Raw genomic sequence first — 25,996 nt, 5'->3', positions numbered from 1 at the left:
TTCCTTCAGTACAACAACGTGACGCATATCCAGTATTAAGACTGTGCTTATTGTGTTTTTTGTGTTTAGTTGTGTTTAGAGTGTAATAATTCTCCATTCTTTGTACAGTCCAGATCTTGCTTCCTCCATCTTCCTCTTGTTTCCATGAGAAAACCATTGAAAGGAAGGCATTTCAAAATAATTGTTGAAATCCAAATAGCTTGCATTGCAGCTGTAATGGACATTTAAAAGAGACCTACCATTTTGCATTCGTTACCAGGAAAACTCAGAAGGAACCCATTTTGATGTGGTGCAACATAACGTTTAATACAGTTTTTGTAATTTTAATTTGTAAAGCTTCTGGACAAACCTTGAATATTTAAATTAATATTAACAGGACACACTAGTTACCAACCAGCCGTGCACCTGAGGCTCTATTTTGAATATGGCGCTAAAGTTTAATCTTGGAACTGGCATGTATTTTAGCCTTAACTGACATAGCTTTTTAATCCCTGTACAGAGTTAAACAAAACATTAACTGCAAAGTTAGTTACTACGCAAAGTAGAAAGTCTTGAATATCAGAATAAAATACTGTATAATATAAAAGAAACAAAAATTGGGTTTGCCCAATTGCAAATGGTCTAGGAGGAAAAGGCTGGTTGTACATTTATTATACAGTAGTGATATATGGGTAAGATAATTATTTTTAAGAGAACAAAGAGTTGAAAGTCTTCAGATTTGGAGATTTATAAATTCAGTTTCGTTTAAGTGACATTTTCTATTGATTTTTGAAAATCAGATTTGGACGCCTATACATTAAATTACTTTTGAACAATATTTTTCATGGATTGTCGAGAACTATGTTAGCAGGTAAGTACATCAAATTATATGAATATTTATATTTTTAATAGGTTTTTGAAAACAAAACTAGATCAGCACGCCTGTGTTTCAATACATTTTACATAACAATTTTTTCATGGATTTTTGACAACCAGTCTACCAAGACTGAGATGCTTAGGAGAGTGTTCTACGAGTCATTTGATTATAAAATGGAAGGTAGAGACAAAATATGAAACACTGCATTTTAGGTTAAGTTTTTATTAGCAGCCAGACATTGTAATAGCTTAAACACATGAACTCCTTCACGGTTTTGACGTAATATTATGTTCATAGCAATTGCATAATAATGTGCTCCTGATGTAATACTATGCATTATTATATTGTTCCTGTTTCATTCTGTGGTCTGCCATAATATTGCGCAAGAAGCATTTCTATAATAACTGCATGTCGCGCAAGTAGTTCTGGCATTTTATACTAAAATAACTAGCTCCTCACACAAAATAAATTGTATATAATTTTTCAACAAGTTATATGATTCTGCTCAGATTGCTCCACTCAATAGTTTTAAGAACAAATTAATTATCTAGTTGCAGAGCAATCCATTTAATACTATTCAAGAGTTTTTAAATAGCGATTTAAAAATAACTATTTAAAATAAATAACTTATTATACCTCACTTATTTCTCTTTATAAATTATTGACAAAATGCATATTTTATTGTGTTATTGTGACTAAATACTGTACTTAACTATACTTATTTCATATTGACGATCTATGGCAATAAATGATTTGATTAAATTTGTGTATCTCGGCTCATAGGTACAGTTATATGATAGACAACATCATACTGCTGATCACGGGTACGCTGCATCAGCGGCCCATCTCCGAACTGATACCCAAGTGTCATCCTCTCGGCAGCTTCGAGCAGATGGAGGCCATCCATGTGGCTGCCACTCCTGCAGAACTCTACAACGCTGTGCTGGTTGACACACCGTTAGGTCAGTACCACCACACCACCACCACTATGGCAACATTGTTGCACTACATTGTTGAGCTTATCAAAGCCAATCACTCGTAGGGCTAGACATATTTCATTTCTGTCTGTCTGTCTGTCCACACGATTTCTTAAAAACAAACTAATCTATAGACTTCTAATACTATAGTATAACAAATATAAAACTTATAATTTACAATCCTGAGCCAGGTTGCGGGGTAGCTTTCTCCAACAGCAAAGCTCTCGTGAAAGATTGGGAAAAGGGGATAAGAACTTTAATTGAAGTAGAGCCTCAGGATTAAGACTATCTAAAATGTTTATTTCTCCTTATGCTAAAGGGTGGGCAGCTCTTCTAGATCAGAGGAAGGAGGATGTAAGAATGATTTTAGGGATGTAGACAGGACATGGCCCCCTAAGGAAACATCTTATGAGGGTGGGCCTTAGCCAGACTGACGAATGTAGACTCTGCGGAGAAGAGGAGGAATCAGCAGAGTATATTTGGTTAAATTGGCCTGTCATATCAAAAATTCTGAAAAGATTCCTGGGAACATGTCTCCTCAGTCCCAAGGACATCAGAGGGTAGGAGCCCTCAAATCTGATCAGCTTTTGTAAAAGTCTCAGATTCTGAGGATACAAATATAAGTAAGAGAGGCGTAAAGGCCCTCTTTAGGACTAAGTGCGGGGACAAACCGTCTTTTTCCCTCAGGATAAAAAAATAGACATAATTCTGCAAAAATTAAATCCAACTTGAAAATGTATACAAAAACCGGCCTATTGTAATTGTTCTCATGGCAGCACCTAAGGAACATTTCTGCATAGCTTCATTGAACATAATCCCTAGAGCCCAAAACTATCCCCCACCCCAAAGCTTATATACAACAGCTATTCAGAAAGTAAGGAACATTTAGGAATAGTAAAAGAAAAACATACCTGGAGCTAGTCATAATTGTTTAAAAACGCTGTGTTGCTAGTCAGGTATTCATTTTCGGGGAAAAAAAGTGAAAATCACTTGGAGCAAGATCAGGATTGTAGGGAGGATGAGGAAAAACTTCCCAGGTGAACGAGTTCAAGAGTTCTTGAATGTGTGTGTTCGGTTTGCTGTGTGAGGTTGGGCATTGTCAAGCAAAAGCAATTTGCACCATGTTCGAGAAAATCAATAAGAAGAACACATGCTTGTTTCAGAACACTGTTGCAATGATCTTTCTTGCTGACAAAGTTTGTAGACATTTCCTTGGTTTTTTAAGTGAACTTGTTTACCCGCACTACATGGACTGTAATTTTGTCTCGCAATTCACATATTACACCCAGGTTTCGTCTCCTGTTACGATTCGATCCAGTAGTGCGTCACCATGACTGTGGTAGGCCTCCAAAAATGTCAAACCTGACCCCATGTACTTTATGGTGATCTGTGATCATTTTTGACACCCATATTGCACAAAATTTGTGGTAGCCTAGCTTCTGTGAAACAATTTGAAACAATTTCAAGCAATAAAGTCCGTGCAACTTGTGAGAAATATAGAGAAAGATCAGTCATTATGAAATAGCGTTTTCATGAATCTTTTCTTCAACTTTGGCACAATGCTCGGACATTTACTCTTCTCTTGATCATAAATATTTGTTCTGCCATTTTTAAACTGAATGCACCACTTCTTGATAGAACTTTCAGTCATTACGTTGTTCCCGTACATTTCATGCAGTTGCCGATGAATTTTTATTGGTTTTCATTTTTTTGCCAACAAAAAACCAATCATAGACCGCACTTCACAATTGGAAAGATTTTCAATTCCAAGAGAGATCAATTTCCAATTTCATTTCAAATTTGAGTAAAAAAAACCAGCAGTACGGAGATGTTCCCGTTGTCACAATATATTTTGCCTACGCCCAGTCATTGTTTTAATTTGGAATAATAGTCTTTTTGGGCGGAGCATACTGTGAGCTGGAAAATTAAGTTGTTGACTCTGGCCTCATAGGTCGAAGAACTAAAGAAAGCTCATCTATGTTGTAGGAAAAATGTACGAATTTTCTTTAGTTGTGTATGCGTTTTAACAGAAGTGGCTTAAGAAAATTGTTACAGTAACGTAAAATCAGATGATGTATCAACTTATCTCTCGGACTATCTTTTTTTTAACTAGTTGATGTCATAGTATATTTATGTTTGTTCAATTTAATTGAAAAATATTAAGTCCTACAGCATCGGATTAGTTCTAACACTTGGTTCACGTAATGTATATTGAGTTAGTCTTATCTTTGCCAATTGTTTAGTTGTGTATTATCAATTGTAGATAAGTTTGTGAAAAGTGCTTTTATCATTCTAATATAGTATTGTTGTGAGTTATAAGTTGTAATAAGTTATATAATTTGTATAAGTTGATTTTTATTTAATTTATTGTTATATAACAAATGACAATAGTATAAAATAGTGGAAAACAAAAACTTAACTTGTGATATGAAACATATACAAAGCAACCAATATTTGACTCCACATGATCAAGCAACTCATATGAAATAGATTAAAATTATGATTTAAAATTGCTTTTTAAAGCACAAGGAGGTATACAGTATGCATACAATCAGAAATCATGTGGTATAGCATATATGAAATTAACTGTTCTTTATCAGAAGTAACCATTTATAAATCCATTTTGTAAAACATAGTTAATTAATGTTTACATTGATGTAGCCATTTTGACATTCATACACATAAAAGTGTGGATTGTGTTGTTTAAAAATACAAGTGTCTAGTAAAAAGCAAATAACGTTTATGTAAATATAGATGATTTAAAACAAAGTGTTATCAATGAGCTGGATACCATGTCCACATATGTAAACAAACACTAGATAAACAACAAATAGTTGATAAAGTGTTGTATGCGTAGTAATCTAAGGAATTGCCTCGGAAGTAGAAAATACTTTTCATCAGGAAAATGAAAGTCTGAAGCAAGAGTTACACGACTTCAAAAATAGGAAATCTGCATATGTGTTTGAGCTAGAAGATAAAGTAAAGTATTTGGAGGAAGAGGTGAAAAATCTAACTAAAATTTACACTGTAAAGGAAACTGAGGTTCAAGAGAAATTAAAATCAGTTGATAAAATGTTATCTCTTGAAAAGAAACTGACTGCTGAAGTAATCTTACAAGCTGAGAATGACAAAGAGTTCTATGATTTAGAGAAAAACAAACTTAAAAATTATGAATGCACTTCCTGCAGTATCTACAAAGATGAATTATCAAAAATGTTAAACTCAATAAAATCGTTGGAAGCTGCATCTGAAATCTTGCAAAAGGAAAATGAAACTTTAACAAATCATATTAAAAGTAAAGATACCATAAACCCGCCCTGCTTTCACTGCTTCCCACCTAATAATAGCAGCTCAACATGTGCAGTTAATACTAAAAATAATGACCTCTCAACTAACCAGGCTCGCTACACTGGGGAACAGATATTTACTATTAATAAAACAAAACAAAAGAATTGTAGAAATTGTAGCAATTCTCAAATACAGGTTCCTACACCAAACTTTGTAACTCCCAACCCATTTGGCCCTCTAGTGGCTGAAGATGACAGTGAGTCTACTAGTAAAGCTATGGACAAAGAAGTTGTTAGAAAAAAGAATAAGAAGAAACGTACAATGTTTTTGTGCACTGACAGCCATGGTAGAGACCTAGCATGGTACATTAATAAAAAATCATCAGATCTGGAATCGTACAGTTTTATTCAACCTGGTGGCCGTGCTCAACAGATTTTGAATGAAATCAATTTAAATGAAGGAAAGTTAGAGGAAAATAGCACCATGGTTATTGCTTGCGGCTCAAATGATGTATCTAGAAATGAGGCCAACACAGCAATTGACATCATCACAAATACTATAAACAGTATGAGTGGAAAACCAATTATCTTGGTTGACCTGCCTCTTAGGTACGATCTACCTGACTGGTCGTGCGTAAATTTAGAAATTAAAAGAACTAACAATGAGCTGCTAAGTATTAGTAATAATGTCAGCAATGTGACTCTGGTAAGGGCTAGTCAGGCAAGTAGAGGATTACATACAAGGCATGGTATGCACCTAAATCAAATAGGAAAGATTTGGCTGGCGCAGGAAATCTGCAAGGCCGCGGAGAGTACCAAGCAACCACTACCGCCTGGGTGTGATGACTCTACAGAGGAACTGGAATTAATACAACCTTTATTAGCACCTTCGGAAAACTTAACAGTAACCGCCTCAAACCACCATCCATAACATGTACAGGTTATTTAGAAGAACAGCCTAACTTTAATTTGATGTTCTGGAATGTGTGTAGTATACTAAACAAACTCCCTCTCATCGATATTTTAAATAGTCAATATGAGACAGATGTACTGTGTATTGCAGAACACTGGTTGTCCTCAACTGATATAAACAATTTAGTGATACCTGGCTATGTTATCGCTGACTTTTTCGCAAGAGAAAAACATATTCATGGGGGTGTGCTTATCTGTGTTAAGGAAGAAACTGAATTTGTTTTTTATGATAAATTGTCTTGTTTCTCGGAGGAACTTGTTTGTGAATTAGCAGCAATAATGCTGCCAACTTGGAAAACTCTAGTGGTAACTTTCTATAGATCTCCAGCAGGTAACTTATCACTATTCTATGATAAGTTATATGACATTCTGTCCTTCCTGCATTATAATAAATGTAATATAGTCTTTGTGGGTGACTTCAATGTCAATTTTCTTAACAAAAATGACTCAGAGGCCAAAGTACTATTCAACCTCATTGACAGTTTTGGACTAAATATTACTGTTGCTGAAGTTACAAGACCTACCCTTGGAGGAGATGCAACAAAGGGTAGTTGTATTGATAATCTGCTGACGACTATTCATCAAAATAAGGGAAAATCTCCAGTCATTCACACTGGTGCTTCAGACCATATGGCCGTCCTCTTCAAAGCTACTTTAGACAATGTAATGTCTAGGATTATACCACAAATGTTTATTGTTAGACCCATTTCTACTTTGGGCTCCTCACTTTTTGCGTCTTACCTAGGTCTCACTAATTGGAATGATATTTATGTTATTAAGTCAAATGTTAACCTTAAGTTTAAGTTATTTTTAGAAAAGTTCTTATTGGCTCTGAACTGTGCTATGCCTTTAAAAAATAAGAAATCTAAATCTAAACAAGTAAATGTTGCCTGGTATCATGAAGGTCTAAATAAGACAAAGCAGGAGCTTGATAGACTTTATTATATTATAAAAAAACTCAAGCAATGAGAAAAATATTGATATTAGAAATAAAAATAGAAATCTTAAAAATGTTTACAGAAATGAAATAAAAAAAGCAAAGCTTGACTTTAATAACACTTTACTTGATAAAGCAACAAACAAAAGTAAAGCTGCTTGGAGCTTAAGCTTAATTAATAAGTCAGTCAGGGCTAATAGTATGTCATCTAACTCATCTCATGTACTGGAACCTGATAGTTTTAATTCATATTTTGTTGGCTCAGTTTTGGAGACTTGCAAAAGTATTCCACCTAGCAATAATGACTATTCTTTCTACCTTGGTAAGCACTGTGCTCAGTGGAACTCTACAGTAAGCTTTTGCCTGAATGAATTTAAAGTGGAAGATGTTCATGCAGCTATACTTAGTTTAAGTAATAGCACATGTCTTGATTGTTATGGTATAAGTGCTCCTATTCTGAAAATGGCTGCCAACTCAATCTGTGAAATTCTAACTTATTTATATAATGAAAGTGTTAGGACAGGTATTTTTCCTGATGTACTAAAGATAAACAAAGTGATTCCAGTACATAAGAGGGGTCCAAAGGACCAAACTTGTAATTATAGGCCTATAACTATTGTTACAGCAGTGTCAAAGGTGTTGGAGCGGCTAGTTCATAAGCAGTTGGTTTGCTATCTCGAAACCAATAATTTACTCAGCACTTGTCAATTTGGGTTTCGAGCTGAGCGGTGTACCATTGGCGCAGTCCAGTCCTTCATAAATGATTGCTTTGATGGTTTGGAACTAAAAAAATCTGTCAAGTTCAGATCTTATGGCTTATCCAGAGCCTTTGATACTGTAAATCATCATATTCTATTAAATAAACTTAGGTCTTATGGTTTTAGTCAACTTGCTGTCAGTTTCTTTAACTCATATCTCTCAAATAGGTGTCAATATGTACATTTAAATGGCTCTATGTCAGAAACTAGGCCTGTTAAGCTAGGTGTTCCTCAGGGATCCATTTTGGGACCTACTCTATTTATTTTGTATATAAATGACTTGCCTTTTAATCTCAATGACAATTATGTTAGTATGTATTTGTTTGCTGATGACTTGGGTCTCAAGGTCTGCGCAAAAACGAGGAACGAATGTAATGAGCTACTTAGTGTTAAGACCGCAATTGTAGATGATTGGTGTGCAGCAAATAAGCTCTGTGTAAATGATAAAAAAATTCAAGATTTACATATTACCTTATCTAATAGGCCTAGTGATAATGAGGACTTAAGTCTTAAGTTTCTTGGCATTTTTATACAACCCAATCTTAAATGGCAAACTCATATTGATTATGTAGCTTCTCGAATTTCCCGAGGTATTTTTCTTATAAGATCCCTTAATGGAACTATTTCTGCTAAACACTTGCTTTTTATGTACTATGCCAATATTCATAGTTTCTTAACATATGGAGTAACTTTGTGGGGCCAATCTCAGATTGCGAATAAACTGTTTGTGTTACAAAAAAGAGCAGTCAGGCTTATATGTAATGTCCAGAGTCGTGAGCACTGTAAACCACTGTTTGTAAAATTAGGTGTATTAACATTGCCGTCTATTTATGTATTAAATGTTTTGTTATATGTCAGAGATAATTTATCATTATTTATTAATCAATGTGATGTTCATAGTTATAGTACTCGTAATAGAAATAATGTAGTTGTACCAAAATGTAACTTTGCTAGCACTCAAGTCAGTTTTAGATATCAGGGAATCAAATATTACAATGCTTTGCCCAATCATATCAAGGTATTAAACAGATCAAACTTTAAAAATGTTGTAAAGAAAATGTTAGTAGATTCATGTTTGTACACTGTTGATGAATTTTTAACTGTGATAAGGCTATTTAAAGTAAGCTATAGATTATTTATAATATGACGTTGTTATATACATATTTTGTATTCTGACAATAAACCATTTGAATTTGAATTAAGAAATATGAATACTAGCAGGATCTAGTGGCAACTTCATTAACTATGTGAATATTGGCTAATAGCAGTACAAACAACAACTGTCTGATTGGGTCCAATAGTGGATTGGAAAAGACAAAATATTCCACAGTATTAACCCTTTGCATTGGTCAGGACACTAAATGTAGCCTAGTTTGTTGTTCTCTCAGCTCGACAGGCCATGGGTTGGTTAGCGACTACGCCTCCACTCGGCGATTGCATAACCGTGTACATCACTTTGAACTTAATCTTGTATTTAAATGACAGTATTTGACCTTCAGCTGTTTACATTACTTGGTTTTAAATGAAATCTTCAAACACTTAATTACTATAAGCTTAAAACCTTCTAATTGGTTTTTTATTATTTTCTCAGAAACATACCAAGTAGTATGAAATTTAAATCATTAGTTTTACCTAATCAAACCAAGATGCAAATTAAAAAAATAACGTTTTCCTCAAATCTCTAATACTAGCAGCATGTAAACTTATTTCCATATTTTGAGGTGCAATACTGGGCCAAACGTAGTGGCTTAAATTCTATAATTAGGCAATACTAGGCTACACATAGTGGCTTGAATTCTAAACTGTGCAATACTGGGCCTCACGTAGTGGCTTGAAATCTATAACTGGGCAATACTGGGCCTCACATAGTGGCTTGAATTCTATAACTGTGCAATACTGCGCCACACGTAGTGGCTTGAATTCTATAACTGTGCAATACTGTGCCACACGTATTGGCTTGAATTCTATAACTGTGCAATACTGTGCCACACGTATTGGCTTGAATTCTATAACTGGGCAATACTGCGCCACACGTAGTGGCTTGAATTCTATAACTGTGCAATACTGTGCCACACGTATTGGCTTGAATTCTATAACTGGGCAATACTGCGCCACACGTAGTGGCTTGAATTCTATAACTGTGCAATACTGTGCCACACGTAGTGACTTGAATTCTATAACTGGGCAATACTGCGCCACACGTAGTGGCTTGAATTCTATAACTGTGCAATACTGTGCCACACGTATTGGCTTGAATTCTATAACTGGGCAATACTGCGCCACACGTAGTGGCTTGAATTCTATAACTGTGCAATACTGTGCCACACGTATTGGCTTGAATTCTATAACTGGGCAATACTGCGCCACACGTAGTGGCTTGAATTCTATAACTGTGCAATACTGTGCCACACGTATTGGCTTGAATTCTATAACTGGGCAATACTGCGCCACACGTAGTGGCTTGAATTCTATAACTGTGCAATACTGTGCCACACGTATTGGCTTGAATTCTATAACTGTGCAATACTGTGCCACACGTATTGGCTTGAATTCTATAACTGTGCAATACTGCGCCACACGTAGTGGCTTGAATTCTATAACTGTGCAATACTGTGCCACACGTATTGGCTTGAATTCTATAACTGGGCAATACTGGGTCACACGTAGTGGCTTGAATTCTATAACTGTGCAATACTGCGCCACACGTAGTGGCTTGAATTCTATAACTGTGCAATACTGCGCCACACGTAGTGGCTTGAATTCTATAACTGTGCAATACTGGGCCACACGTAGTGACTTGAACAGGAAAACATTGAGGGCCGTTGATTGGCTCGTAGGTCGTGGTCATTAACCTCTGACCGGACAGAGAGAACAATAGCAACCCATAGTGGCCCTACAAGCTGAGAGGACAATTAAATAAGTTCAACTCTGAGTGCAAAGGGTTGTAAAATTGTATCAGTAGTAGAACAAATTTTTACAGCACAATCCGATGGTTGCTTTTAATGCTATCACTGACTAGATGCGCAAATTCTGTTGACTGCTTATAAATATTCACTTTCTTAGCTCAATGAATGATTGGTTTTTCAGCCCCATTCTTCGTAGACTGCATCAGTGAGCAGGATCTGGATGAAATGAACATCGAGATCATCCGTAACACTCTGTACAAGGCTTACTTGGAGGCATTCTACGAGTTCTGCAAGAAACTGGGGAGCACCACCGCAGACGCCATGTGCGAGATATTGGCGGTGAGTATGTGGTAGAATGTTGCTACTGTAAGATATAATATATTATATAATATATATTATACCAATCTATAGATTGGTCGGCTCACAATAAGAGTTCCGTTTCTCAAAGGGTTTATTCTTTAATAATTTTTTGTGATTACCAGTTTTAGTTAAATTTACATGATACAAACTTAAACCAAAATTTAAAGACAAATAGTCAGTCTGGTTGTTTTGTAGTTTTATCATTTTCTCCCAATGGTCACGGTTTTCCCCACTGGTAAAAGTCCTCTGACATTGCCTGCATAATTCTTTTGAGTTTGGCAGCAAATTTTGTTTATGGGAAATTCCAAGCACTTATAGTGCTCTGTACCACCTCTCATCAAGTCTGGGTAACATCTTGAAGAAGTGTTTTGTACTTAGACTGGCAATATTTTTAAACAAAAGAACGTGTTCCAGATTTCGTCCACGACAGCCATCATTGTGTCCTTCTACATGTTTTGTTTCATAAAATAGGGTTTCATGTTTATTTCAGACGGGAGTCTCTTCAGGCCAGACTGATATGGCAAGCAGTGGGGAACGTTTCGTTAGTGATTGTCTCTTAGGCCACTGCCCTGTTGCAGAGAGCAGACTGAGATTACCACTATGATGTTTCTGATTGTTCAGTTTCAGAACATTGTTCAGAGCAAGTAGTTCAAATGTTCTCTTCACCAGCAGCACTTCTGGAAGTTACACAATAGACATTTAACCTCGATTAATTAACTATTATAGCTCATAAAATGATAGCTGGATATCATGTACTTGTTTGGTGAGTTACTCAAATTTTAATGAAGAAGAAGAATAGGGCTCCGATGTAGTTGGCACATTTAAACTACCACAACCAAGACCGAATACTGAAGATGATAAAATTACCTAAATAACAACACAGAATGGTTGGAAAAATTTAGATTATTGTTTATAAGTCTTGAAAAGAAGAAACGTTTTGTTGTGCCGCTTGCTGGCTTAGTTTTAATTATTTTAGAATCTGATGGTACATAATATTTGTCAAACATTTAATAGGGGAAACCCTTTTATATTCTATTAGTTGAGTTAAACATTTTTTACAATATTTATACAATAGTAGGCACTATATAAACATCTAATAAATCTCATCCAAGTATGTTTTTCAAAAGTTTTGATTTTTAAAGTAAAAAATGGTGTTACTGATCGTATTTTTGAAACTGCTTGGTCTGGTGTGTTTTACTTGCTGTCAATTGGTGGCTTTTGATTTGACAATAGTGTACACTAATTGCATATTACTCCATTGATCAAGAATTGTATTGATTTCTCATCCATCAGCTTTTCCTGAGTCCATAGTTTCTGGAGCATCCACTTCAATATGCTTTGAAGACGTGAATGAAATTTCGTTAAGCAATTTAAAACAAATGTATACCTAACCATGTCAAATTAAGTAATTATTAAATTTGTATTTATAAAAAATTTCCTAAAAGTGCTTAATGACTTTAAAACATTTTTCCAAAGATTTCAATCATAGTATTGTCTTAAGCATACAGCTAAATACATTGTCTTAAGCATATGACAAAATACTGTCCTTTCCGCAGCCTGTTTTATGTGTTACCTTGTTATGACAAGATGTAGGAGTTCTGCTACAGCTCAATGTTCTGTTATCAGTTTGAGGCGGATCGGAGAGCTATTATCATCACAATCAATTCTTTCGGCACTGAGCTGACCAAGGATGACAGGGCCAAGCTGTACCCTCGTTGCGGGAAGTTGAATCCTGACGGATTGGCAGCCCTGGCACGTGCCGATGACTACGAGCAGGTCAAGCAGGTTGCTGAGTATTACGCGGTAAGTAACATTACTTTTGGGAAACTAATACAGTATGCCATGTACAGTGGAGTTCTGCTAATCCGAACACGTCCAGAAAGAAATTTGTATATATATTTATAACGATAATGCACAGTTATAGTAAACAATTACCTAAAAAATGAAAATAGATACATCATACAACAAAAAAAACTTGTACAGTTTTTATTTGGACAAATTGCGTACGGTACAATACATTACATAAATAATGAAGTGTAAATGAAGCATCAAATTGAAACTTATAGGTGTATGTGTTAAGAAGTGAAAAAAAATAAGTTGACGTACAGTACTGGTATTTTTGTTGATTATAATATTAATTGGTAAAAGACGTGAACTCAGTAATATCTCTTTTGTCGCACTGAAGAGAGTCTATTGGATGATGCGTGCTTTTGCCATCATGTCATAAACATGACATCTGCAGGTATAGCAGTAGCCTGTTGCTCTAGGTATAGTAGTGCTGCTGCACCGTCTGCGTGTGGCACCAACTCTTAATCACACAGGTTATCGTCGTTACTTCCTCCTCACATTCCATAGATTCTTGATTGACTGTGCGAAGAGCGTCTAGCTTTACGTTGAGAGTAACAATGGTATGCTTTCGCTTACTCGCCATAACAATCAGCTTTTATTACGCAAATAATCACAACAGTGGAATCAATGTTTGCACTTCGACAACAGATGACACACTGCAGACTACAGTGCAATGTCCAGCTGTTCTGTGAGTCAGTGTGTGTATTTTTTACACCCTGAGGCAGGGAGAGAACTACTTCATGGTGCTTATGTCCATTGTAGGCTACAAAAGTGAAATATGGTGTACTGTAAATGACTAACTGTGCTTAGTATTCGCGGCAACACATTTACCGCATGAAATACAGTACAACAATCAGAAAACGTGTTTTGATAAACGATATTGATAACTTTATAACAAAATAGATGCACTCTCATGCTTAAAACCGCGTTTTCCTGTCATTTCAGCTAATCCGAACTAGGTTCAGTCACAATTACTTCTGAATTAGTGGTAAACTCCTCTGCAAAATGTTGTAGCCCATTTTTTATTTTTCACTTTTTATTTTCCTTGTGATTCCAATCAAATTTTTATATATATATAATTGAAAGGAACTTTGTGTTTCAATATGCATGTGTTTTCTTTTGTTTCTTTTTAGAATGAGCTTTTGCTTCCAATTACCGATTAAACTTCGTAATGACGATCTCAAGCTCCATACAAGCTCTTTACTTCAGCAATTTCATTTTAGTTTTGTCTTGTAACAGTGATGAAGTTACTATTTATGCATATCAGTGAGAGCAAAATTGTTTTGTATTCGTAATAGCCTACATTGGCGTTTTTGACATAATCTCTGGCCTAAAAAGATTACACGCTTAGTTCTACTCTAGCATTTAAAAAAAGCGAACCGCGAACCTGATGGATGCAAATCCCTAAGTTTCCAATTAGAAAAACTTCAGATTAGAGTAATGACAAACAGTTTTGGAATTGGAATTTTAATATAATTATTTTTTGTAATGGGTACAAAAATATTAAATTTAATGTTTATGTTGATACTGTTATATGGACAAAATTTGATGATTCATAGAAGTACTTCAAAATATTAATAATATATTTAGTTTATTTAAAAATAAGTAAGAGTATCTGATTTCTACTCGTAATAAGCAATAAGACTTATTGCTATATCTAAGAGCTTTGTGTTGTATTAGTCACATTTTGTGTTGTCAATGTTTGCAATAAGAAATATAATTGTTGTGTTGTTACAGGAGTACAGCGCTTTGTTTGAGGGAGCCGGCAACAATCCTGGGGAGAAGACATTGGAGGATCGTTTCTTCGAACATGAGGTACAAATCTAGTTTATTATCTGTCATATTATTAGCTTATACTGTACAGGATTTTTCCTGTATAATGTAATAAATGATAAAACATAAATAAAGATAAAATATAAGTACAACGAGATATGGAACAACAAGATATTTAGTAAGATTTTATTCCAGAATTTATATTTCTTATTTCAGTATTATAAACCAATAATTTAAATTTAATAATATAATAACAATGACAATGAAGTAATAATTTTGAAAATCTAAGATTGTAGTGAATATAGTATTGAGCAAATTCTTGAAACTAGTACAAACGATAATAATTAAAATTTATAAATATTCATTACTTTAATATTTTAAAGTCGGTGATCATTGTAATATGTGAAATGTAAAAAATATTACAAAATAGGTATAAAATTAATAGAAAATACAAAACATTTTTATGTTAAAGAATTGAGCGACTCATGTTATTTTGAAATATAAAAAAAAACTATTTCATAATCAGGTAACATACTTTTTCAGATATATGTTCATAGCCCATTACAAAAAATAGTCACTTTCGTCAGTCAGTCCTACAACTGCCTTTTAATTTTAATTTTTCAAAAAAATTTCCTTAATAATATAAAATATTTTGTCAGATAGCATTTCTAGCATTTCTGCATGTATGTTAAAAGTAGATATTGTAAATTGATTACATTTTTCTAGTTTGGACCTGCAGCGCATAGGCATGGGCATATTTGCAAATGCCAATGCTTATATCTCATTTATTGCTCTGTGAAAACTGCCCTGTATATTTCATTAGGCATGAAAATACATACCAGCCTATGAACCACCTTGTATATCTTACCAGTTTATGAAGGTTACTCTGTTTTCTTATTGCTTCATGGAAACTACCCTGGAAAAACACTAATCTATAAAATTACCTTGTAAACATGCACACTAATCTATGAAACTACTTTGTGTTCCTTTGCCTTCAGTACAACCATAACTGAGCAAGAAGTACCTTCATCTGTTGCACGACAGATTATCGTAAAGTTTTTAACCAATGAAGACGTGAAACCGTCTGAAATTTCAACTAGTTTGCAAGCACAATTTGGGGGCAGTACACTGTCTCAGAATTGTGTATTTACGTGGGCAAGAGAATTGAGGGGTGGATGAGAACAGGTAGAAAACGTAAATCATGCTCGACGCCCAAGGACAAGCCTTACAGATGACAATATTGAACGTGAATGCCAGTTAACTGTGGAAGAAATTTCATTAGAAGTACATATCAGCTCTGGAAGTGTTCAATCCATAATTAATGATGAGCTCGGTTTCAGAAAAATTAGTGCTTGATGGGTTCTGAGCAGTAGCGTAGCCAGAAATTTCATTTGGGGGGGGGGGGGTCAGAACATTTGGGTCCGAAACCGGGGGATCCATCCGGGGGATGTTTTGTGTGTTATTTGCCAATGAGTTCACTGGTAAAAGGTAAATACCAAAAATATGGAGCTTTAGTAACTACGCCTTGTAGAAAGTGGAAAGATGTAATAGGCAAATTCAACTCTCACAGCAACTCTAGTACCACAAATTTTCTTGTATAGCTACAGAAACTTTACGAAGTTCGATTCTGGCCGAGTAGAAGGCACCAAAGTGATGTTGGATTCACTGGATAAGAAAGAAAAGAAAAAGAACAAAACAGAGCTTCACTCAAACGTATAATTGACACAACTATATCCTGTGGAGAAAATGAAATACCCCTTCGAGGACATTGTCCACTGACGGCCGAAAACCCTTTAGAAAAGGAGGGCAATTTTCGAGTGTTGCTCGGGTACAGATCAAACTAACGGTCGGAAAATGCACTGGAAAAACTCTACTGATTAGAAGTTCGGCTACTTTGGATTTCACTGATTGAGGTGTTTATGAATGAGTTATAATGACAATTTTATGTATCATTACACTGTAGACAAGTATATAATTATCGGAAAAAATAAAAAAAATCACTTTTGGTCGAAAATAAAATACACCTGAAAAACTCTAATGGTTAGAACGTCAACTACTTCGGACTTCAGTTATTGAGGTAACCGTGGTATTTTTGATTGAGTTAGGACGACGATTTTTGTTATCATTAAACTGTACTCGACTACCTAAATAATTATCGAGAAAAAAATCACTTTCGGTCGGTAAATACCAAAGAAAAGCTCTCTACAGATTCAAGTTTTGACGATTTTGGATTTAACTGGTTGAGTGGTTGAGGTAAAGTGGTGTACTTATAATTATGTTAGGACATTTATTTTAGGTATTAATTCAACATCGACTAATACATATATAATTATCGAGAAACAAAGCAATAAAATCACTTCTGGTCGGAAAATACCGAGGAAAAGCTCTACTGATTCAGATTTTGACGACAAACACCACATTTACCTCAATCACTGAAGTCCAAATTAGTTGAAGTTCTAATCAGTAGAGTTTTTGAAGTGTATTTTCCGACCGAAAGTGATTTTTTATATTTTTTTGGATAATTATATACACGTCTACAGTTTAATGACACCTAAAATCAACGTCGTAACTTAATTCTAAGCAGTCATTTTACATCCTGAAGACGAATTTGAAAGAAGTGGTCGCTAATATTAACTGTTCGATGTGTTACTTGCGACGTCACGTGACCGCGCCCTATAGAAATACCGTGATTACACTACACTATCCGAAAGACCGAGCCCAAAAGTATTGTTTGATACTTTATGATTTAAACGAAAGGACAGTTATATTTTTAACAATGGTCACTTTAATCAATTAAATCAATCAATTTAAATGTTTGTAGACAAGAGTAATGATAACCCTCCTTTTTTCTCCTGCTCCATGCTTTATTTTTAATACGTCTTAAAATTTCGGGAGGGGGGGTCCGGACCCCCTGGACCCCCCTCTTTGCTACGCCACTGGTTCTGAGGTTGTTGACTGAAAACAAAAAAAAAGGTTTCTGGATCAATTCAGTAAGAAGGGGAGACATTTTAAAGGGCATTGTTACATGGGATGACGTGGGTATACCACTACACTCTCGAATCAAAAATGGCAAGTAAGGAGTGGTGTAGGAAAGATGATTATGAAGGTTGTTTTGTGAAAGCCAAAACTTTTCTTTCTGCTGGAAAAGTCCTTGCAACAATCTTTTTACTAAACGGATATTTTATTTGTCGATTTTCTGCATGATCAATGTACAGTAAATGTGGCTTACTACTGTCAGTTGTTATGGTCGGCGAAAGCCGCCTATCGAAACAAAAGAAGAGACATGCCCATCAGAGATATCATTTTCCTCCATCACAACATCAGGCCTCACACCGCGGCTGTGACAAGGGAAACACTGGAAGAAATGGGCTGGAAAACCCTTGAGCACCCTCCTTATAGCCCTGACTTGTCCCTGTGACTATTTGTTGTTTGGGCCGATGAAGGAATCACTGGGAGGAAAACGATTTGAGAGCAATGAAGAAGTCGAGAAGCACGTGCACAATTGGCTTTCATCTCGTCCCCAAACTTTCTATGACCAGGGAATACTGAAATTTCCAAATCGGCAGAAAAAGTGTGAATATCACGCAGGAGAGTATATTGAATGAAAAATGTTAAAAAAATATTGTGTTCTCAAATAGAGGCAAAAAAATAAATTACCGTTTATATTTGATTTACCCTTGTACTTTGTATTTTAAGTCTATGAAACTGCTTGTTTGCCTACATTCATTGCTCTGTATGTAAACTATTCTAAACATCTCATTGGTGTATTGAAAATACACTATCCCACCATTTTATGGAAGATATCCTTTGGTGTATGAACGCCTTTTTGGTTATAGTGTAAGTGCATACGAATGTGTGGTTGCAGGTGCACCTGAACGTGTACGCGTTTCTGCAGCAGTTCCACTATGGCGTGTTCTTCTCCTATCTGAAGCTGAAGGAGCAGGAGTGCAGGAACATAGTGTGGATCGCAGAGTGCGTCGCTCAGAAACATCGTGCCAAAATTGACAACTACATCCCCATCTTCTAGACGTTCCCCTGGTCCCACCCATCTCCCTTGCATTGAAGATTTTATTTTGAAATGACAAATCCGTTAAAAATAAACTAGTGTCCCACTTCCAAAAAGATTTGTAAATCTAAGTAATCGTCATTGGTAAAAAACCCATTCTGTGCACCTTCCTTTAAAAGTGTCTGTGTTTTTAATGAGTTTACAAATTTTTAATTATTATTAACTTTTTGTTGGGAATTTTTCGATAGTTTTCTCATAATATTTGTTGTATTTATCAAAGGAATGTTTTCAAATAGTAGTTAATCACAGTAAATAAGTGCTACTTCAATATAGTAGCTTAAATTAATTGTTTATTGTGTATTTAAAGTCATTAAAGAAATACGTTGAACTTAAATCGAGTACTTCAAAAAGTACAAATTAGTACTACAATGTTTTGAACAAATTAATTTATTGAGTAGTAAGTTATTTTTCAAAATAAACTCTTTTTTTAAGTAAAGTTAATTCTAAGCCAGATAATTATTTTCATACGCTTTAAACATTCCAGAAACATTTTTAAGCTGACTAATTTACTTTGCATTTTAATAGTTTTGTATCTTTTAAAGTACCTTGTATGGATCATTATATTGTTAAGCTTTTGTTACTACTGTATTCCATGTTTATAGAAAACCACTGTTTTAGCGTATTTTTTCTACTGTTTGCTTATGACTACCTCGTATTCTTAATTTTAAAATACCGGTTGGCAAGTGCTTATTAAAAAACGAAACAATTAATGTAAATTATCGATATTACTTTCTGTGGTGAATGGCAGTGTATTGTAACGTATCAGTTGTGCATTGTAACGTAACATTTTTACATTGTAACGTAACAGTTGTGCATTGTAACGTAACAGTTGTGCAGTACGGTAGCTCCGTTTCATAGTCAATGTACATAGCACAAGAATATTACAGTATTGTTATCAATTAGATATGTTTTGTTGGTACTACTATAGTGTGTTAGTTGTATATTTGTAAAAACTGGGTTTTGTCGGGAATGTGTAAACTTTTGTTCTTGTTAATTTCAAAATTGTTCCATTTGTATCGTTGTAATGCTTTAAATTTTGATATACAATTCCCTATGTATTGTGAATAAATTAGTAATAGAATATATAAATTATACTGATGTTATTTGATATGGTTTTATTTCGCTTTCCTGAACATTTTGTTTGATCTTAGAATATTTGGAAATGTTCCACAGTCAACATAAATAGCGTTTCTCATCCACCATGATCAATTTTAACAATATCTTTATTTATCAAACTGTCCTCAGAATCTCATGATTGTCACATCAGGCCATGTCCGATAAATTGAATCCGCATCCCGATCGCCATCATTATCAGAAAATGTACACTGTACACTCACAACAGCGCACCCGAACAAATCTAAAATTCATAAAATGTATTTCTCATACAACTAATTCCTGCCACGACGAATGACTGAACTACAATCAAATTATAAAATAAAACAAACGTGCAGAAGTAAATTAAAAAACACAATTGAAAAAACTAGTAAACAGTAACGTTCTGTTCTTTACGTCAAGGCAAAACTTGCTTTCATGATAGTTCATTAGTTGACCATCAGAGTGTAGTAGCATTTAAACAGCACTACTGTGGAATTATAGTAGTTCAAATAAACACTACCTGAGATTAGTGCCGGTTTTAGCACTACTAGCGCCCTGGGCGAGATTTCTTCGGTGCCCCCAACTGCAATTCAGTTACATACCAAAAAAGACTACCGGCGCCCCTTTTCGTCCGGCGCCCCTGGGCGGTCACCCAACCGCGCCCTACCCTAACGCCGCTCCTGCTGGAGATCAATCTTACAGCTGTCTGGTGTCATGTAGTGAAGCAGCTGTTTGGGACGTGATGCCATGGTGGCAGTTGAATGTCAAATGGGATTGCCCTTGTTAACAATAATTATACAGGGTGTCCTGTAACTCGTTCTTTACCTCGATGCTTAATTTCCCATCTGTCTGTATGTGTTTTTTTTTATTAAAAAATTAATATCTTAAAAACTAGCATTTTTCTCACGAATTGCAAGGAACCTCCAATACTAACTTGGAGAGAGGCCTGGTACATCTAAAAAGGGCAACAAGGTGCCTAGCAGAGATCAAGTACAAGAAAGCTGTAGAGCGTTTAGAGAATTGAAACTTCTCACTGTGATATCACTCTACACATATGAAGCAATCTTCCGTGTAGTCTCCAGCCCTCAAATAAGGAACGAAGATTTACACCATCACACAAGAAACACCTCCAATTTCGCTCTCCTAATACACCGACTCACCCTGTATGAAAAGAAGCTATCCCACAAGGGAGCACTCTTCTTTCACAAACTCCTGGACAACATAGAAAACACACCAACTAGAAATCTGAGGTAAACCCTGAAAAGCTAACTACAGGACAGACTGTATTGCACAAAAAATAATTTATGTCACATTAACTTTAGCCACAATCTTTGGAGCTTGACGCATTGCACTGTTCTCTACGAGTCAATACCCATTCAAGAAATTTTATTTTACAATATTACTCTAGGACTACAAAGAGATTTGTTCTGTTGTTTATAGAGCTAGTACAAGGAATTTCGTACTCCTGAAACTGCAAAACTTTTGTCTTTTGTGTTTATGAAACTAGTGCAAGGAATTTCACTCCTGGAATAACAGAAATTGGTTTCCTGCTAGTGTTTACTAATCTTTTACAAGGATTTCATTCCAAGATTTCGCTTCTAGAACAGCAGTAATTTGTGTCATAAATATTAAATTTGTACTTAAAACTTCATTCCAACATTACGGTCATAGAACAACATAAATTTGTCTCTTTCTAGCGTTTACTTATATCTTTTACATTCCTGAAACAGCAGAAATTTTTGCATTTTCTTGTTTATTGAACTAGATGAAAAAATTTCATTTCAAGATTTTGCCAATGAAAGAAATAAATTTGTGACTATTATCTGAATTTACTAACCTTATAAGAAGAATTTCATTCCAAGATTTCGTCCACAGGGCAGCATAAAGTTGTCTTCATCTGGTGTTGCGGAACTCGTAAAATGAATTTAATTTTCAGACGCTTCTTTCTGGAACTTATATTGATTCCTGTTATGTGCTTCTTCTTGAAGTGTGATGATTTTCATTTGGCTGATGATATATGTGTGTTTAAAGTTTAAGGTAAAACAGACGAGAATTTACTTTGGTGGATGACTTTTCTAGTTTGTTTCTAATCGAACGAAAACTTACAGCAGAAAAAGGCACAGCTGGATTTTCCAATTTTACTTCAAACAGTGACCCAAGGATGTTACTTCTTTCAATTTTGAATTTTGAATGATTTATCTTAATGTATTACCATGGAAACAAAATGTACATTCATTGTTTTGTTAATAAAGTTCTTATAATTAAATGTTTTAAAGTTATTCTCTTGTTAAATTATTAGCTTATATCCCTTATTTACATCCTAGTTTCAATATTTTAATCTTAAGTCACATGATATTATTTGCATGCACTGTGTATGACTTAATATTTTTTCCTTTAATTTAGAAAAAGTAGCAAAAATAAGAGATTCTACTATAAAATTGTGTTTCCCTATATATGCTTTGAACATACACTATGAAAAGGGAGTGGGTGTTTGGAGAGTAGGGATCAGGAAGTAAGTGCAAGGCCACACAGATAAGCTGACTTCCGGGAAGGAGGACATTTACACATATTATGGTAAGGTTATGGCCCAGAGATAACCAACTGATTGGGAACGAATTTAACTATAGGCTGAATAACAATTGAAAATATTCGGCACAATCTAATAATTGTATAAATCGCTACAAACTGTACTACTATTATTATTTATACTATATTAGTAACAAACCCTAAATATATTTTCTCCACCTCTACCCATCAATTGCTACCTTTTGATTCACAGTCATTATCTTAGTCATTCATCTAAATTAGATCTCTAAAAACATTTATTTTCCTTGTTACAATAATCAATCATTTTCAATATAATAACATTTTTGTGTTTTCAAGTTAAATTTTTATATTTTTTACAGTATTATTTAATACAATCCGTAAAACCCCTATAAATCGTAGTAGTAAGTCAAAATGGCATTAACATTTTATATTTTATAATAATTAACTGTATTCAACGCATAACGCTAACACCTTATCAATGAATAGACCTGCGAAACATGGATTTATATTAATTGTAATGTAGATTTAATGTCTCTAAGGTTTTCATCCGAAATACTAATACAGAAAATGTTAAAATCTTCAGCAAAATTTAACTATTAATATAAGATTTGTTATACATATACTTTGCTATTCCTTAACATACAAGTACTAAATTATATTAGAAGTATTTAATTTAAATATGAGATTAGCATTAATAATTGAATTGCGTAATGATGAATTGACTTTTGTTATTAATGGTTACTATCCTACTGGTAAATTATAAATAGTAAAAAACTATTTAATTTCATGTATATAACTAGAATTTTATTACACTTAATAAGCAAGTATTATATTTGTTAAATGTGTGTAGGATTGTTCAGGCCTCATAACAACTATAATACTATCAGAACTAACTGATATGGTTAATTTACAGTAAAATTATAAAATTTATGTACGAGTACGTTGAGCGATTATTTGACTGATTTGAAGTGCAAAAATGTTCTTTAAAGTAACTTATATACATTGTATTATAAGAATAAAATGTATATAAGATGGATAAATTATTTACATCATCATTCTATCAAATTGAAAACCCATCGGTGTCCTAATACATTTCATTAAAAGAAACCACGTATACAGAGATATTATCTGCATTGACAAGTGCACTTTTCACCAAGTGCGGGTTAATTTATCACTTTTGAAATATTTTCTACATACATTAGTATATAGAACAAGACTAAAACAACACGAATGCTAAACAAATAAAACATTGTCTTGCAAGAGAGCTTAGAAGGAGACGGGGAATAGAGTAGTGGACTAATTGACCCACTGATCCCTTAAACGAGCTAATGCAGCGGCATAGGTCGTTGGGCCAACGCCTGGTGGTGTAATCGGCCCTCTTTTGAACACCATAGGATTCATTTCATTTAGGTTTGTTGGCCCAACGACCCCCTTTAATTATTATTGCTTGATATTAATTCATGATCCAATTAAACCACTGATCGTTGGCCCAACGAACCGATACCAGTAAATAAAACTATATGGTTCGTTGAGCCAACGACCCTTTTTGTACAATTTAAAGAAATTACAAAAATAGGATCGTTGGGCCAACGAACCTGTGGAGTAATCGCTCTATATGTTTATAAAGTGGGTCGTTGGGCCAATGACCCTCACTACAAATTACATTTCTTAGAGGAAGGTTGTTGGGCCAACGATCAGTGGAGTAACCGAACCGTTCCCGTTCTTATCGTATCATCGGTTCACTTAAGCCCAGCGGTCAAAGCTGGGCCATGTCGTAAGCGATTTGGATTCGTTCCATTTCTGTTATTATGTTATTTCTGTTATTATGTTATTTCTATTGTTATAGTTTATTTATTGTTGCGTTCTTTCATTATGGTATTGTTACAGTTTTAAAACATTTATATACGTATTTATTCTAGCATATTCTAGCATATATATAGCATATATATGCCTTGCAATAGAGTATAATGTAATATTTTTTCAGTCTTTCACATGTTTTGTTGTGGAATTTTTTGTTTAGGTTAAGTTATAATAATTTAGTATATTGATCTTAAATGTAAAAATGGAGAGTATGTCCGTTGGAAATAAATAAATGTGATTTAAAGGGGACTGTCAAGCGTCAACTGAAGGTACATAACTTCTTATTTAGTTTATGAGTAAATGTATACCACGATAAGTATTTTCGTGTTCCCACTAAGATTCTGTATTTCGTGGTCGCCAACACTGGACCGTATGAACAAAATCTTTTGAGCAATGATTTCTACACGACAACTTCAAGTAACACCTATAGTATAAGATTAACTGGACATAACAAAACCAAAGTCTCTTTTTGGATATATCAATGTTTGTGAAGTTCTGTTTATGGAATTAAACACACCCCGTAAAAATACCGTTATGTCTTTCTGACATACAGCCATGACAGAAACTTAATTTTTAGAATAAAGAAAAAAACACTTATATTACACTTACTTGGCAAACAACAGAAACAAAATTATTCAGGATTAAACCTCCTAACCTAACTTAACGTAACGTAACGTAACGTAACCTAACCTTATCTAACATAACCTAACCTAACCTTACCTAACCTAACGTAACCTAACTTAACGTAACCTAAACTAACCTACCTAACCTTACCTAACTTAACGTAACCTAACCTAACTAATGTAAATTAACCTAACCTAATTTAAAACTAACCATTTGACCGGATCTGTTCCCGTTCCTCTTATCTTTCCATACTGTTGCCCACTACACCGCCATAAACACAGCCATATGCGCTTGACTACGCACCAATTTAATGAAATTATTAATTTAATATGTGTGTTATTTCTCAATTAGAATTCTTCAAGATAGTTGATAATTATTATTATTATACATGTTATTGGTTAGAAGTAACAAGTACAAATTAATGTACTGTGGTGTATCTGCAATCTTTTTCTTTCTTCTCTTTTAAGCCTCAGCTTTAAGCTATGCTGGCTTCGATGTACACTGGTTTATTATTATTATTACACTATTTATTTGCAAAGTACACTAATCGTGTCTATGCCTGATTGGACCTCCCCGGGATTTGAACCCGTGATCTCTCAGTTAGAGAGCCGAGACTATATCCATTAGTCTACGGAGGAGGACTATCTGCAATCTTATTCACTTAGATTAAAGAACTTGACAAAAAAAATAAATAAAAAAATAAACAGAGTAAAGTTGCTTAGAGCCAAGTTCAATTTTAATAAGAAATCTATCGCGTCGAACACAGTTAGTCAACCATTACTTCTCGGCCACTCAGCTCGAGGCATTCATTTAACGTTAACGCTGCTGTTGACTTTATCGTTTATTGCTTTACAAGATGTTTCAATATACTTTATAATAAGAATTATTAAATTTATTTCTTCGATTTATTTCCAGTAGAATATCAGAGAGGCAAAGCAATACACTTTTATAAGTTCCTTTGAGAGAGTAAGAGTTTATGAAAATGAAAATATTATTTTTGCGGTTTGTACTGTTTGTAATTTAAATAACTAATATTTTTTTATCATACAGTTTATGGACACATATGGGTGTTTGAAAAATGGTTAGAAAATATTTACTTTATTTGAATTATACTAGTTATTATGTAGTTT

The 25,996-nt window shown here is 34.4% G+C and overlaps 1 protein-coding gene and 1 long non-coding RNA gene across 2 annotated transcripts in view; one reads left to right on the top strand and one right to left on the bottom strand.

The window, feature by feature from the left end:
- LOC124364088 (V-type proton ATPase subunit d) overlaps positions 1 to 19,848 on the top strand; it is a 40,798-nt gene extending 20,950 nt beyond the window's left edge. The window contains exons 3-7 of the mRNA XM_046819272.1: positions 1,640 to 1,818; positions 10,875 to 11,032; positions 12,680 to 12,856; positions 14,639 to 14,716; positions 18,540 to 19,848. Coding sequence (XP_046675228.1) covers positions 1,640 to 1,818; positions 10,875 to 11,032; positions 12,680 to 12,856; positions 14,639 to 14,716; positions 18,540 to 18,701 — 754 coding nt within the window. The 3' untranslated portion in view covers positions 18,702 to 19,848. The remainder of the gene's footprint in view (positions 1 to 1,639; positions 1,819 to 10,874; positions 11,033 to 12,679; positions 12,857 to 14,638; positions 14,717 to 18,539) is intronic.
- Positions 19,161 to 22,018, bottom strand: LOC124364089. Its single transcript, XR_006922576.1, has 2 exons — positions 21,673 to 22,018; positions 19,161 to 20,097 (listed from the first exon to the last, which is right to left on the bottom strand). It is a non-coding gene; the product is annotated as an uncharacterized LOC124364089 (long non-coding RNA).
- Positions 22,019 to 25,996: the final 3,978 nt, after the last annotated feature.

This window comes from Homalodisca vitripennis, chromosome 6 (genome assembly GCF_021130785.1).
Source record: "Homalodisca vitripennis isolate AUS2020 chromosome 6, UT_GWSS_2.1, whole genome shotgun sequence".
NCBI classification, from domain to species: domain Eukaryota; kingdom Metazoa; phylum Arthropoda; class Insecta; order Hemiptera; family Cicadellidae; genus Homalodisca; species Homalodisca vitripennis.
Note: the sequence above shows the minus strand (reverse complement) of the source record. Positions and strands in the feature narration are given on the sequence as shown.